This window comes from Eumetopias jubatus, unplaced genomic scaffold (assembly GCF_037043125.1).
Source record: "Eumetopias jubatus isolate StellerSeaLion01/CBP00866 unplaced genomic scaffold, mEumJub1_p1.0 scaffold_2, whole genome shotgun sequence".
NCBI lineage: Eukaryota > Metazoa > Chordata > Mammalia > Carnivora > Otariidae > Eumetopias > Eumetopias jubatus.
In genome coordinates this window covers 172,764,836-172,781,428 of record NW_028274808.1, presented here as the reverse complement: position 1 = coordinate 172,781,428, position 16,593 = coordinate 172,764,836, and the positions used below count along the sequence as shown (strand labels likewise).

The following is a 16,593-nucleotide window of genomic DNA, read 5'->3' as shown; positions in this document are numbered from 1 at the left end:
AGTGGACAGCCAAGAAGTCCCATGATGTATTCACAGTTCCAGCCCTGGATGGTCAACTGTTAAAAAACGTACTTACCTTTCCTACCATGGTCTAGCTGACCTACAGAATTTCCTTTGCATCGGAATCAAACAGCCCGACCTATACCTGACTTTGTACTGATTTGCTAGGTGATCGTAGGCAATCCCTTCACCTGCCTGAGTCTTAGTTTACCTCATCTGCAACCTGAGAGTGTTGGAAAAGATACCAGCTAACATCCCGTCCACTGCAATAGCCTTTGACTGCCCTCCCACATTTAATCACATGTATTTCCTCTTATTCTTCCATCTCCCACTACTGTTTTCCTTCACAGCACAAGGTATTTGTTATGGTCCATTTACTGGACTCCGGCCATTCACGGTTAGTCTCCCTTACTTGACTACAACTCTCATGAATAAAAGAAGCACATTTACGTTTTACTACAATCGTATCCCCAGAACCTAAAAAAGAACTCAGAACTTGTAAGTGTGCAATAAATATCCATCCACTATGAACACAGAATGGAAAAAAGGTAGTCTCTTCAACAAACAGTGTTGGGAAACTGGATAATCACATACAGAAAAATGAAATTGGAGCCTTATCTTATACCATTCACAAAAATGTACTCAAAAGAGATTAAAGACTTAAACATAAGACCTGATACCTTAAAATTCCTAGAAGAAAACACAAGAAAAAGCTCCTTGAAATTGGTCTTGACAGTGACTTCTTGGAGACAACACCAGAAGCACAAGCAACAAAAGAAAAAGATCAATAAGCGGGACTCTGTCAAACTAAAAAGCTGCTTCACATCTGAAGAAAAATCAACAAAATGCAAAGGCAAACCTACAGAATGGGAGTAAATATTTGCAAACCATACATCACATAAGGAGTTAATATCTAAATAAAGAACTCACCAGCTCAAAAACAATCCAATTAAAAAATGGGCAGAGAAACTGAACAGACATTTTTCCACGACATCCAAATGGTCAACAGTTACATGAAAAGATATTCAACATTATTCATTGGGGAAACCACAATGAAAGATTATCTCACACCTATTAGAATGGTATTAGATCTCATGTCTATTAGAACATTATTCACAATAGCCAATATATGGAAACATGTCTATTAGAACATTATTCACAATAGCCAATATATGGAAACAACCTAAGTATCCATCAACAGATGAATGAATAATGATATGGTGTGTACACACACACACACACACACACACACACATACACACACACACACAAATACTATTCAGCCATGAGGCATAAGGAAATCCTGCCATTTGGGACAAGGATGGAACCTGAAGGCATAATGTTCAATGAGATTAGCCAGAGAAAGATAAATACTATATATCACTTATATGTAGAACCTAAAAAAGCCAAACTCATAGGAACACAGATTAGAATGTGGTTACCACAGGGTGTCTGGGGGTTAGGGAGATGTTTAAGGGTACAAACTTACAACTAGAAGATAAGTAAGTTCTGAAGATCTAATGAACAGCACAGCAGCTATAATCAATAATACTGTGTTATTTACAGGGTGCCTGGGTGGTTCAGTTGGTTGAGCGACTGCTTTCAGCTCAGGTCATGATCCTGGAGCCCCAGGATCAAGCCCTGCATCAGGCTCCCTGCTCAGCGGGGAGTCTGCTTCTCCCTCTGACCCTCCCCCTCTTGTGCTCTCTCTCTCACTAATAAAGAAAATCTTTAAAAAAAAAAAAAAATACTGTATTATTTACCTCAAAACTGCTCAGAGACTAGACCTTAAATGTTCTCACTATAAAAAAGAAATGATAATTATGTGATACAATACAATAATTATGTGACATAGCTACAGGGGCAATCATACCGCAATATATAAATGTACCAAATCAACAGGTTGAATAAACTTATACAATGTTGTAGGTAAATTATATCTCAATTAAAAATATGTCTATTCAATAAAATGTATTTTTTGTAAAAATTATTTGCTGACATTAAGAGTACCATTTTTAAGAAGCCCACTGTAGAAATAAATCTCAATGGGTAGACTTCTCTATAATATTCTTAGAATAATTCAATTGCTAGTAATTAATGTAAAACTTATCTAATGGAAACTGTGTGGTGTGGCAGACAGCACTTTATTTGTGGACATTAGTATACCTGCTAATAAGATACCCATCACTATCAAAAAGAAAGAGACCATTAGAGGAAGCTATGCCCTGGTTCTCTAATTTCACCAATTATTTCCCCAAATCTACAACTTACTTATTTACATACGTATTTTAGACCTCTGGTGCACAAAATTAATCAAAATCCTTGGCTTATGTACCCTGTTGTTATTATTCCATGTATGTCTGGTATAACTGGTCAATTTTAATAATGTATTTAACACCAATGAAAAGACCACCCAAAACAAAGTATCTTAGTAATAACCTATATAAATAGTTCCCAAACACCATCCCCATACCATCACCCCCTCTCTCCTCTACCTTAGCTGCCCATTCTGAATCCTTCATATTTTATGTGTCATTGCTTTAAAATCATTCAGTGGCCTCACTTTACCATCACCAAGGATGTACAAAGACTAAAAACTTAGTTTAGGGGAACTAATCCAATAGAAATGTAAATCAATTGTATGATCTTGTAATTTCTACAGAAGGATGAAAAAGGCCTTTATTTATTTTCCAAAATGTTCAGCATAATGCTACTTACTTGAGGATTTTTATCCATAAAAATGCCACTAAAAGCATACTAAAAAACTGGGAACCATGAAAGAACATAGTCTCTAAGCACAAAAACAACAGGCATATAAAAGTACATGTATTAAATATCTCTACATGGACGAGCCTCCTAACACATAAGAAATTGAAGCAGCAATTTCAAAAAAGAAATCAGGCAGGATGCTTACCATATCCTTTGCCAAAAGGGTAAAGAACAAGTGGGCAGCAAAAAACAGGGACCAGAAGGTCTGGAATCACTCAGCCAAAGGTAAACACCACTTGGGGTCAATAGCACTAAGCAAAGCATCGCTTGTAACAATACACTGAGTAAATGATGTTTATTTTGGTGACACATTGTCAGCAATGTACAAGCTGAAGTTACGCTTAGTGTCCTGTCCCTAAAATAGGAAAGTTGTCACAGTTCTCAGAATATTGGAGGAGGCCCAAGTTAGCTGGAAACTCATGTTATGGACAAAGAATTTATTCACTATTGATAATGAATTCTTAAGTAAAACAGTGGTAAAATCAATACTACAATTTCACAAATGGAAATAAAATAACATTAAACAATACTTTTATCAAACAGTAAAGGACTTTTTAAAATTCTTTTCAAAATCCCCGACCCATGTTTCAAAAGACATCAAGATGTCTATTGTTATATATTTTTTGATACCTTGTTTAATTCTTCTTTGGTGAGAGATGCCAGTAGGGTCTTTCTGAATCTTCCTTCTTTGTACTTCTGAGTGATAAAGGTTTTTCTCTTTTCTACGGGTGAATCCATGTGTAATTCTTCATCTTTTTGAAGATTACCAGCCCAAAAGTCATTTGCTCTTTTGTTTCCAATGACAATAAAGAGCTAAATTGTCAGAAAGTTATAAAACAATATGAGTTCATAAAATGTATTTGAATTTACAAAAACCTGATTTACAGATTAAAATATAACTTAGGGGGTACGTGGGTGGCTCAGTCAGTTAAGCATCCAACTCTTGATTTTGGCTCAGGTCATGATCTCAGGGTCATGAGACCGAGTACCACATAGGGCTCCACACTGAGCATAGAGCCTACTTAAGATTCTCTGTCTCTATCTGCCCCTTCCCTGCCCCCATGTGCATATTCCCCCGCCCAAAAAAATAACTTAGTATAAAATATGCATAAACACATGAAAAACCCACATCTTTCAGGAAGATGGAGTATGAAAGCAGATATTATTTCTATTTTAAATACAGCCTCATTGCTTTTAGTAATGATACAAGATAAGCTAGAAAAGAAACTGCAAGTGACCCAAACTGCAGCAAAAGCATTATTATTTTTTGAAGGTCACATAGAGACAGATTCATTTAAAATGGCCTAGTAGGTGGAGTAACGTGGTTGAGAGGGTTACTGAAATCCAAGAAGAAAATGGAAACTGGAGACAGAAAGTCAGACATGGTGCAGTTAACGACAGAGAATGGCTAAGAGAAAGAATAGAAAATTTTGCCAAATGTTTTCATTCACTTTCTAATATTTTATCCATGCTGGATTAAAAAGAAATTCTGGCTTAAAAAAAAAAATGCTGTCAAGCCTTTAAAAGTAGCTATTACTACTAAATTCCTTGTATTTTATATTTTTAAAATAACTATCTCATCTAAGAAGCATTCTAAAAGTTGAAGTAGGAAGCTACTACTACCAAACAGGTTATAAGACATTTTTACAGTGTGGTGAGAACTTTATCAAAGAGCTCCTAAAGTAATTCATGCCACTCCACTGCTAACTACCACCTGATCCCTGCTAACCACATCCACAGTTAGACTGGACTTACCTCAATGAGTTCATTGCTCCAAATGCTGGCATCCATTTTTAGACTTCTAACCTTGGAATCTTTTGGTCCTAAAGATCTATGTTGTCCTGAAGTCAAGACACAATTGCATTTCTATTTCAATTTGTATGTAAATGTATTTTATCTTTTAAAAAAATATGTGTACGCATTCATGTATGTGTGCGTGTATATACCTTTTCAACTTAAAACACATCAATATCTAATTTCCTAATGCCAATAGCATTAAAAGTAGTGGTGATAATTATACAGAAATCCCAACCACAATGAAGATAACAGTAGTCATCTTCATCACTACCCTGTAGTGGTATAAAACTACAGTTTTAAAACTAGGTATATATGTATACCAATATGTACGTGTGTATATTCATCACTTGGTAATTAACTAGCAATTAGAGGTTACTGAAAACCTTTATAATAGGTTTGTTTAAATTCCATGTATGTAAATATAGATATCCTTTTACTGTTAAAAAAAAAACTAGCAACAACTCTAATAAACATGTATCTAAAAATATGAAGTGGATTCTTTATTCTACTTATATGCCTAAAAGAGAATAAGAGCCCAGCATTCTATTACAATCGATTCAGTTATGCTGTGTAATCATCATTCAGTCATTACTGGGCACCCAGGAATGTGTCTCAGGCTTTCTAGGCTGAGGAGAGAATAAGGTATTCAAGACACTGTCCCTATCTTAATGATTTTTTGCCTATGAGCCTGAAAGTTCATTCCTCTCTCTACATTAGGTAAGAGGGTCCTTTCCTCCTTTAAAATGGTAACTACTTAGAGCACAAAGTCTTAAAATCCCAATGGCAGAAATATGCATAGGTTTGCATTTATAAAGACCAACTAAAGGCAACACTGAAAACAGGTAGAACTGGAAAGAACCCTTGGAGTCTCGGAGGCAAAAAAAAAAAAAAAAAAAGAATCTGAGTTGAGACAAGCAGGAGGAGCAACAAAAGGGAGGGCAGATTCAGAAATCCTGAGGCGATAAAAACTGCTGAGACTTGGTTGGCTTTAAGAGAGGGGAAGGGTCAAGAGGGTCTCTCAGGTTTTAGGCTTGAATGTGGGGTAGACAGTATTGCTTCTGACCAAGATTTAGAATAAATGAGAATGTTCAGTTTTATGTAATGAGCCGGGCAGCAATGAGAGCTTCATTTTTCACATGCTGTTTTTGAAGTATCTTGGGCACATCCAAGAAAAGAGTCCAGTAGGTAGACCCACAAGTACAATGTCCAACATGGTGAGAACTGTCCACTCATAAGTGAGTGCTGAACTTAAAATGATAAATAACATGAACCAGGAACACTGGAATGAAAGAGAACTGAGGATGTAACCCAAAGGAACACATGAATTTCAGGACCAGGCAAAGGAAAAGTAACCTGAAAAAGGATGACCAGAGTATTAAGAACACACAGAGAAAATGGTATTTTGGAAGGTAAGGGAGGATGGGAAGTCACAGAGAGACACACTGGTCAAATACTGAAGTGCCAAATACTGCAGAGAAGACAATAAAGATAGGAACGGACCACACAGAAACAGAGAGGGACACATGGTGAAAACATTTTTACTGGACTACAGAGAAGAGAAAACTGATCATAGGATGAAGAAAAACAAGGAAGTTAAAGAAATGAAGGAAATCTGTGCAGAATTCTACTCTTGAAAGTACCCTGTCTGTGAAGAGAAAAGAGACAGAATGATACATACAGGGAAATGGGAAGTTTTCAGGAAGCTAGTGTCAACAGACAGACATGCATTAGTATATATGCGAAACAAAAGAAACCATGGTTGAATAATTACAGAGAAGGAATAAGCGATGAGGTGAGGATCGTGAGAAGAGAAGAAAGAAGCAGAAGACATGAGTAGAAACAATAGCCTCGGACAACACAAAGGCTCTCTTCCAATGAGACTGGAGAGGAAAAAAGCTTGGGACGAAATACAAAGTAGAGGGGGATTAGCTGATGCTTTTTCTTGTTGCCATTGATGTTAATTAGCTCCTGAGAAAATCTAGTTTTGTTAAGAACTGTGGAAGCACAGAACTCTTGGAAAGTATTAAGGATTGAAGAAACTGTCCTAGCCTTTCCTCTGAGGTAGTGCTCCTCCTCCGTATTCTCTCAATGAAACCTGTGCCCAACTCCGGTCTTGCCATTATCATATTCTACTGCAATGAACTGTAATTCTACTGCAATATCAATCTCTTATACATTTTTTTAATTCCCAGGACCAGCGTAGTACCTGGTAAAGCTAGGATGCTGACATAAAGTTTAGGATATGACTAAGTTTTTCCAAGACCTCTATGACCACACAGCTAAGCTGGAGTCCATTCCCTCCACTCACTGGAACTATGAACCCCCAAATACACTGAGCTGTCAGATGGTCTATAAGCTGTAAAGTCACAATAAGATAACCAGTCATAGTACTGATTACTGTCAGAAACCTGAATACTCTTTGGAAATGCTTCTAGATAAACACTCTCATTAGAGGAGATATAGGATCTGCTGTACCAAGTTTAGAGCTCAGAATGACCTTGATATGAAATACACATCTTACAAAATATGATTGGGGGAAAGTGGGCAAATCATGCAAAGATGCAGGTATGTTCAGGGTGCATTCTGGAACACACTCACCTTAAAATCTAAAAATTTCAACACTGTCTTTTTAATATGCACACATAGACCAGGAGGCACACAAAATGATTACATGCTTAAAAATCAATTTTTACGTCTAAGTCATTCATAAGAGAATGACTTAGAACTATAAGACATTTCTAAATTTAATTGAAATGTAAAAGCCTCTTCCGTTTTTATTTTTCACAACTGTTGGCTGGGACACATTGCATATGACAATAAAGAGCATTCATGAGTGCCAATCTGCTACCAAACAGTGCTGAGCATAACTTATCACTAATTACCTGCACACTTCTTACAGATGACAACACAGAGATTGATGGATGCCCAGTCAGGGTCCGGGGCTTTACAATCGGCACAGCTCCTGTTGGACTCGTTGAACCAAATCTTCTCAGCTACCTCATAATCAGAGAGAGTTTCTGCTATCGATTGCTGCACAGCTTCAATCCACTCTTGTTTCTCTTTTTCAGACTCGGCTGTAAAGCTGAAACAATTAATGTTTCTGCGTTATCGATCTCTCTTGTAAAGGCCAATTAAGTGGTGTGTTCAGTTTGCATATTCATTTCACTCACAAATTAAACAGCAGTTGAAAAATATGCCTCCCAGGCAGCTGAATAGTCTTTTCTGTTAAAAATCATCTAATTTAAAAATCCATTTTTTTCCTTTAACATCCCACATTGTTTATGAATTTGTTTACATATCTTGAACCAAAATTAATATGTACATTTTTCTGACCAGGATATAAAAATTGCCTTGTTAGGTCAAGAGCTTAAATGAGAGGCCATGTTTCCTAAGCAGTGGTTATATAATAATCAATGAGATACTGGCTGAGTTTCAGACTTTCAGGACTATTGGATTATTTTGCCAAGAAAGTATGCCATGATAGTCTGAAACTAAATTATCAAAAACACCCACCAGAAATTTTGATTTTTTCAGTCTTAAAAATAGATTTTCTTTTCTAATTAGAAGAATGTCCAGATGGCTTTAAGAAACTGAGAAATCAAAAAAGTTTCAAATGATTACTATTCTAACGGAATTCTAACTCATTTTTAGCCATGTTCTGATTTATCCTAATTTTTAGTGTTTATTGGATACCTGAGTAAAAGGATAAAACATTAACCATGGGTTCACTCCAAGAAATGTTTAGTGAGTATCTGCAATGTGTCAGGAAATGTGCTACAGTGCTCCAAACTTGGCCAATGACCCGCAAAATGTTTCACATTAATGTTTTCTGTTTGAAGATGAAAATGTTTTGAAATATAATGAAAATAACAGATGACTAACATATTCCAAATAATCCATAAGGAAACTGAGAGGCCTACAATGGATATTTTCTGAAGCACTTTATGTTGCCATCATCAGCATAATATTCATAAACTTCTTTGTGGTTTCCACTTTTACGTAGAGATTGGTCACGGCCAATATGGCACAATGGTCTTTGCACCTGGGTTACTGGTACACAGATTCTAAAACTCTTGGAGTGACAAGTGCCTTTTGTATGCTTGTGAGATAATTTGTGGCTGGCGGACTTAATAGCTTTAGGATGGGAGCTGGCCACCACAAAGACCAAGATGTGATTAGAGGGTTGGAACTTCCAGCCCCCCCACCCCCCAACCTCTAGGGATGGGAGAGGTGCTAGCAATTGAGTTAATCAACAAAGACAAAGGATTTAATCAATCATGCCTACAGAATGAAACACCCCCCCACCCCATAATAACCCCTGAACAACAGGGTTCAGAAAGCTTCCGGGCTGATGAATGCATTAAAGTGTTGAAAGAGTGATGTACCCAGAGAAGGCATGGAAGTTCTGTACCTTGTTTGTGTGGCTCTCCCATGTGGATGTTCCTGAGATGCATTCTTTCTAATAAACTGGCAATAATTAATTAAACTGCTCTCCTGAGTTCTGACGAGCCATTCTCACGAATTAGTGAACCTGGGGAGTTGGGGTCTTGGGAATCCCAATTTGCAGCCAAGTTAGAACAAAGCATGGGTAAGCTGAGGACCCAGTACTTGTGACTGGAGTCTGAATTGAAGGCAGCTTTGTGGAATGGAACCCTTAAACTTGTGGGGTCTAATGCTCACGCCAAGTAGCTGCTGTCGGAATAGGACTGAATCCCAACACCCGGTTGGGATCTGGAGGCATGGAGAATTGGTTGGTGTGAGGAAAAAGCCCACCACATATTTTGTGTCAGAAATACTATGAGTAAAAAGAGCTCAGCCAATGTCTACATTTTCAGTTGAGGCTTGAATCTGCCTATGTGAAAATGAAGTTTGTTATTCTTTAGGTGATTATTTTTTCATCAAAATTTGAGCCAGCAGACACATCTGACAGATGAAATGGAACATCAGACTTGGGAGTATTTTTGAAATTGCTAAGTAATTGTTCGTCCTTCAAAGGTCTCTGACCCGCACACTACCCTGTGATATCCTGATTATTTGTAACAAATGAATTAATGTGGGTGAACTCATAGATACTGACTTAATGCCTCTTCTGTGTACCAAAGCTATGGAGTTATTATAGATTATTAAAACATATTAGGAACTTGAAGTTTTCTTTTTCATTGTCATATGAAGTAATTACTAGATTACCGTAACACAAAACATATAATAAACTGTTAAAATATTTGATCAATAAGTACCACGAGATCCATCAGCATTATTTCAATCAGGAGCTCCTTTTAGGAAATCATTATGGAGCAACTGTAATCAGGAATTGATTTTAAAGGAAGACTACATCTGGGTAGGCTAAAAGAAGGTAAATAAAAATACAGCTTAAAGACAATGTAGTACTCTCATTCCTTCAAAATGTGAAGGAATTTTTCATATACTTGTTGATAAAAAATTAATATATTTATCAAGCATACTAAGAAAAAAAGGTATTAAAAAAAGAAACGTCCCAAATCTCATGAAATTAGTAACTTTGCAGGTTGTGTGATAATTCAAGTCACTTTCATGAGGTGTTTTCACATACCGGTTAATAAATTAGATAATATAGAAAACAATGAACATGATTTTATTATATGATCTATAAGAAATAAAACCACCACTAGCAATGTAAAAGTAGATCGCCCAAGCTTTCTTGGAATAACACAAACACAAAAGTTTAAATATAGCTTACCTAAAACTCCTGTAGGGAGTGATTATTTCAAAAGACTGTTTTACAGTTCGGTCCACTTGCTTTACATTTGCTACATTCATAGGAATTATGGTAATACCAAGTCCACTCTTAAAATCCTAGTTGGGAGAAAAAAATATGTAACAACATTATAAAGAAACAAAAATATGGATTTTGCAAGTACAATTATATTCTTTAAAATCCATTATATACTACTAAATTTTACTACACATATACATGTAGAATTAAGTAAGTCATTAAAAATGGATTGACAGTGGTTTTCTTATTTTAGGTAGACACTCCGATCCATGCTAACCCAGTGCCATTGCAAGCTGGAGAGCCGGGCTACTGATCAAGTACAGACTTCTTTCACATGAAATGTTAAGCTGACTAGGACACAGACTGTGAACAGTACATGCTTGCTTTTCTAAGTTAGGCACTTTTTCATCCTTATCTATTCAGTAAAGGAAACTAAGAGTTAACTAGCCCTTGGCATGTGCCTAGCAATTTCTAAGTAGGGGAGTCAAATGACACTGTGAGGCTGCTATAATTACTACTTATAAGAAAGTAGGGGAAACTGAGGCCCAAAGAGATGAAAGTCGCTTAGAAAGTGCAGCTAGTTGTATGTGGCAGAAAGTGACTGAAACCCAAGCTGATTATTCTTTGTTTTACTCTGTGATGTGACCTCTGCTCTGTCACATTATTTTTCTCATTTACTCTCAAACAAAAGCATTACTTATTTAATAATTTTATTTCATTCCCAATATTTTATTACTTTCCTATTCCTTCAATTAAATTCTTAAGCTCTTTTAATGCAATTTTGGTATGAAAAGTGCCATTTGTTCAATACCTATAGCCCCTCTGTTCAGTTTGTCCCACCAAAATTAGAAACTGTACAAAAGGCTACAAGGTCTACCTTCTAAAAGCATTAAAGTTTGAAATATTATTATCTAATCATAAGGGTTTGGGAATTTGATTTATCAAATAATCTCAACACTTTAAAAATATAGTTATTCTCTACTTCAAAAGATTTACCCATGTAAACAGGTTCAGATTAAATGTGCTCTAAATTCCGAAATTCAAATTGACTAGAAAAAGTAGCCATACTAAAGACAGGCTACAAAAAATATTGGTTCATTTTCAATAAGAATACTTCTGGCAGAGACTGTGAAAGTTCACAGGACTTCTCTCAACAGGCTAAAAGTAAAAGTACTATTTTCCCAACTCCCTTGCAAGCTAGAATGGGTCATATGCCTTAGTTTTGGTCAATGAAATATAAAAAATTCCTGAGGTGGGAGTTGGGGGGAGGGAATAAATCTTGGAAGAAGAAAGACTTTAACCCCTCGCCATTCCATCTTCTTAGAAAATAACATCTAGGAGCACAGAAGCTGTTAGAATCCTCGAAATGAAAAGCCTGAGAACAAATTCTTGTACCTAAGGATGCCAGAATGAGAAAAAAAGGTAGGAAGAACCTTGTTCCCTGGTGGCATCAGCTCTCTGCTGCCTACACCAAGAGATTTGTTAAAACAAACCCCTATCAATTTAAGCGATCCTTTGGGTTTTTGTCATTTGATACTGAAGCATTCCTAATAAATTAAGTGAAATAAAATAGTAACAAATCTCCCCCACTTGTAAAAGTATCCAGAGTTTTCATTCATAAATTGCAGAAAAGCCTCTCTTCATATTTTTAACATAAGATGTTAAGTTAGAATAAGGAAATGACGCATTTATAAAATGTATCATTAATTTGATTTTTTTTCCTATGAAAGTACAAATAGCTTGTTATGTTAGGAGAAACAAGCCAGAAACTGAGAGTCAATAATATAAAAGAAGATGCACCAACATGCTAAGTGTTACAAAATAATCAGAAAAATGTAATATACTTCCAATTCGTATGGCAAACTCACCTATAAATCAATACTTAATGTGATCTATATGGACAAGGAGAATCAAATAGGTTCAGTGTTGTACTTACTTACTACAATTAAAAAAAAAAATTCTCAATTGTCCATATCAGTGTTCTTGCTGGATAACAATTGTTGGAGAAACTTCCAAAGCAAGTGACTGGACACTCAAGCTCTTTTATAAATGAAGAAATAAAGCAGGGGGTTTTCTTGTGTTGTTTTTATGGGTTTTTTTTTTTTTTTTTTAGTTGTAGTTCACAATGTAACATTAGTTTTGAGTGTGCAAACAGTGATTCCACAATCCTATAAATTGTGCTATGCTCACCACAAGTGTAGCTACCGTACGTCAGGCAAGGTTGGATATTTCAAAAACAGCTATCTGATGGCCCGACTTGATACAGTAGTAACTCTAGAACAGACTGCATGTCCTTCCAACAGTTATCCATAATGGAGACCTGACAAGAGCTGGATATGCACTGTTACCTTCTATGCCAAGTTATATTCTCTGATGAGTGCCCGGCTTGCAGGTACTCTGTGTTAGGAAGGACAGAGATACCTACTCAATCCATCAGACTAGCAAATGGCAAGAGTAACAATGTTTTATGGATACTGATGAACCTTATCCAGGCTCCGGCCTGAAGTGGTGGCCCCTCATTTCTACAAGCAAGTTGTGAAATGTCTACATATAAAGCTGCAATTTCTGTGAAAAAATAAGTGAGGGTGGGCTCTAGACCCCAAATTTCTTTCGAGCAAGGCAAAAATGATTTTTTTTAGCCTGGAAGAAAACTGTAACCCATTTATCAGTTGCTGGCCATGGCCATATGGTTTTGAGTAATTAGAGTATCTACTGAATTCATTGGTACAAATGGACTGTAACATGTACAGCAGAGGAACAAAATAAATGTCCGTGCTCTTCAGAGCTTTTAAATATGAAACAACTGTGTTTCTTATTAAAAATATTTGTGGTGACATTAAGCCACGTTTTCAGACTGTATTTAGGAACATACTAAGAATATATCTAATTCCTCAATGCTCCCTCCAACCCTGAGATTCTTATCCCCTGAAGTGGAAAGCAGAGTTTAAGAATCTCCAGTTAAAAAGCAAAACTACAACCCCGTGATTCCCATATGCAGCCAATGTTGAGAAAAACTGAATCAGACAGCAGAACCAGCTGCAGAATCTAGACAGGATGAGTCTGCAATATTTAAATACCAGGATATCAACAATTCCTTCTGCCTTCTGTAGAGCACAAGAAAAGGCATGCAGTGATTATACAAAAATCATTTGAAATCGTTAAGGCTACTAGACTTTCCAAAGGAAGTGAAACTTGACCAGATCACTGACAAAACCCAGACCAGCTTGATCAGGTACACCTCTCTGGCTTCAGTTCACTCATTTGCAGGATGGGGAGAACAGTAGTACGGACACTTCTTCAGGGTGGGGAGGATTAAATCAACACATTAAATGTGCTTAGAAGAACACCAGGCAGGCAATGAGTGCTACACAGACCTAGTTAGCTACTGTTACCATTCTTGTTAGTTTCTACCTCTTGGATTTGAAACCAAGTGAACATATTATCTATGAAAAAGTTAATTACAAGAAAACACATATTTAAGGTAACTAGCAAGCATATATAAATTTTTTAAAATGGGGTGGAAAAAAATAAAAATGGCGTGGAAGACAAATGTTAAAAAATAAATTACCCTTTAACTACAATCTGATTGTCAGTAATAGTCTCATTTTGAAAAAGAGGCACGTCAGGGAGAAGCCACACTTTTCAACACTTAAAACGCTATAAGCTGGATAGAAAAAAAACAGGAGCATGAAAATTCAGCGGGTAGAATATTACCATAGAAAGCAAAAAGCTAAAAACAGATTCTGAACAATATCTTACATTTAACTTGCTATCACAGAATGTGGGATCTCAGAAAGCATGAATCCCTCCATCAGCACTACTGTAACAATGGCACTGCTTGGCGAACAGATTTGGACAACCTGCAAGGGTGGTCAGCACCGTGTTGGCACTGGGAGTCAGACGTGGGGGAGAATCCTGGCTAAGCCATTTACTGGCTGTCCGACTACTACCAAGCTATTTACTTTATCTAGACCTCAGCTTCCTCATTTATAAAAACACAGTAATATCTACCTTCTACAGCACGGTTGTAAAAACTGAGTGCCACATAACTGAAGGGTCTAATACAAACAGACAATTCTTTCATTTATGAGTTCTAAACCCAGAATCTGTCTTCAATAAAAGTATCTCCATTTTATTTATAAGGACTGAAATTATTCACACCAATGATTCTATAGTGTATATACTCGGTTTAGAATGAATGGTAAGTATTTACCAAGATGCTGAAATGGGTTATTTGTATGAATTTGTAGCAACAGAACCTGGTTAAAACTACATTTTGAAACTACACAGCGGAAGAGCAAAATAAAAGTTTGATTCCTAACCGGGAAAATTAAAGAAGGGTTTGTTAACCCCAAATTTGCTGAAATCTCAAACCTATTTTTGGAAATACTGGATGCCAGGTTTCCATGCCAGAAATTTAAGAACTTGGTGCTTAAACATTTGTTGAAAACAGATGTGGCATTGTATGACATTGGCACCACATTTCCGGGGAAATACCAGATGCAGAGTTTGGCCAGATACAGAACCCAGAGAATCTGAGGCCACCACCTACATCCTGCTGCTTCTTTCTTTGCTACTCAACCCACAGCCCTATGAGGTCTATTTAAATTCTGTTAGAGTTTCATTCCCCTGCCAGACACCAGGAACATTATGTAGGGGGAATGAGGGGGAACGAGTCTCTTGTTATACCCTGATTTGAAAATGTTTAATCAAGTAAATTTATATAGTTAAATCCTCAATGCCACAATTATCATTAAATGGATACACAGACCCACCAAGCAAGACATCTGGTTGTAACGAATTCACTAATACTAACATGATCCTGAAAAAAACTTATCACAAAAAAAGATAAAAAAAAAATAAATGGGGGAGACTGGCTGTCGGAACAACCTAACAAATGGAAACCAAAGCCAATTATCTTAAATGTGCCTCACATCCATTTGCAGAAATTTCATTCAAATAGCAATACCATGTATGTAACACTACATATACTTCAGTGTACATTCAGATTTTATTATCTCATTTGAAATTTTAAATACTGGGTTATATACTACATCCACATCATCAAGGCAAATAAATTTATAAAATAATTATTTACCAGAATATAGAAAATCTATAAGCTTTGAAATGAAAAGCAGTTTAATTATAATAAAATTTCTACACAATAAAAATTAACTGAAGAATGAAAAGTAAGCAATAGCTCAGAAAAGCAGTTACAGAAAATGACCTGACGATTAATTATCTTTATTATATGAAGAGCTTACAGAAATTGTCAGGAAAGACAATAAAATCCCAATAAATAAAAGGAAAAAGAAAATCAAGAGACAATTCACAGAAAAGAGAGTAACTTAAAAACAAATTTAAAAAAAATGGTAAGCTCTATAGACAAGAAAAACAGCTGTAAATGACCACTCATTCAACAAGTTTCATTCTGCAAAATGTTTACTGAGTGTCAGCTATGGGCCTGAAACTCCTGAAGACATAACAGTGAATAAACCATCACACCATTAATTTGAGAATATAAAAATTACAACACGTTTAAGGTTAAAATCAAGCTGGTACCTAGTTCATGTAGCTAACAGCATTTAAAATGTAAACAATTCTTTAGGAAAAGGTCATAGAAGTCCATGCCAAAAAATAATAATAATAATAGAAAGCAAGAAAAGGCTACATACAGAAAGCCACCAGAAGTCCCACTTATTTATTACGATGTGCAATACCCACAGTGGAAGGTGAGACCCTAAATAGAAGACGTCTTTTGGTCACTGCTATACCCCTAGAGCCTAGAGCAGTGCCCAGAAATGAGAAGGTGTCCAATAAAAATCCATTTTGTAAAATGGATGAATACAGAAACACAGGGAACTGTATGTAGTATAAGCTGTATAAACTGAAACACAATTCATTTTAAACAAGTTCAAGTAACACTGGAGAAAAACTATCATAATTATAACACACTGCAGGCATGTAAAACATAAGAGAACAATATTTGTAAAAATTAAACACTGCGTTTGTGAGATGGTGTTAAATAAAGGGATGACGTGTAATTTATGTGATAACAGCGCCACAGTGTTTTGCAACTGAGTAATTAGGTAGAGAATTTGTGTCTGTTTCTACATTGCCAAACTCCTTTCTAACAAATGTTTTTACATTTGTTCTCTTTAATTTTTTACAACCTATTGGGCAAGGGCGGGGGGGGGGGGGACATGACATTCCCTAAGGCATTTCTCCTACTCAGTAGAGAACTACTGCAAATTTCAGTTCCTACAATCTACTAA

General features: G+C 36.2%; 1 protein-coding gene across 5 annotated transcripts in view; it reads right to left on the bottom strand.

Moving 5' to 3' along the window:
- ARAP2 (ArfGAP with RhoGAP domain, ankyrin repeat and PH domain 2) overlaps positions 1-16,593 on the bottom strand; it is a 181,023-nt gene that overhangs the window by 102,097 nt on the left and 62,333 nt on the right. For all 5 annotated transcript variants that reach the window (XM_088021221.1, XM_088021224.1, XM_088021223.1 and 2 more), the window contains exons 10-13: positions 10,283-10,398; positions 7,449-7,648; positions 4,525-4,610; positions 3,400-3,582 (exon numbers count right to left, since the gene is read on the bottom strand). In XM_088021221.1, the coding sequence (XP_087877347.1) occupies positions 3,400-3,582; positions 4,525-4,610; positions 7,449-7,648; positions 10,283-10,398 (585 nt within the window). The remainder of the gene's footprint in view (positions 1-3,399; positions 3,583-4,524; positions 4,611-7,448; positions 7,649-10,282; positions 10,399-16,593) is intronic.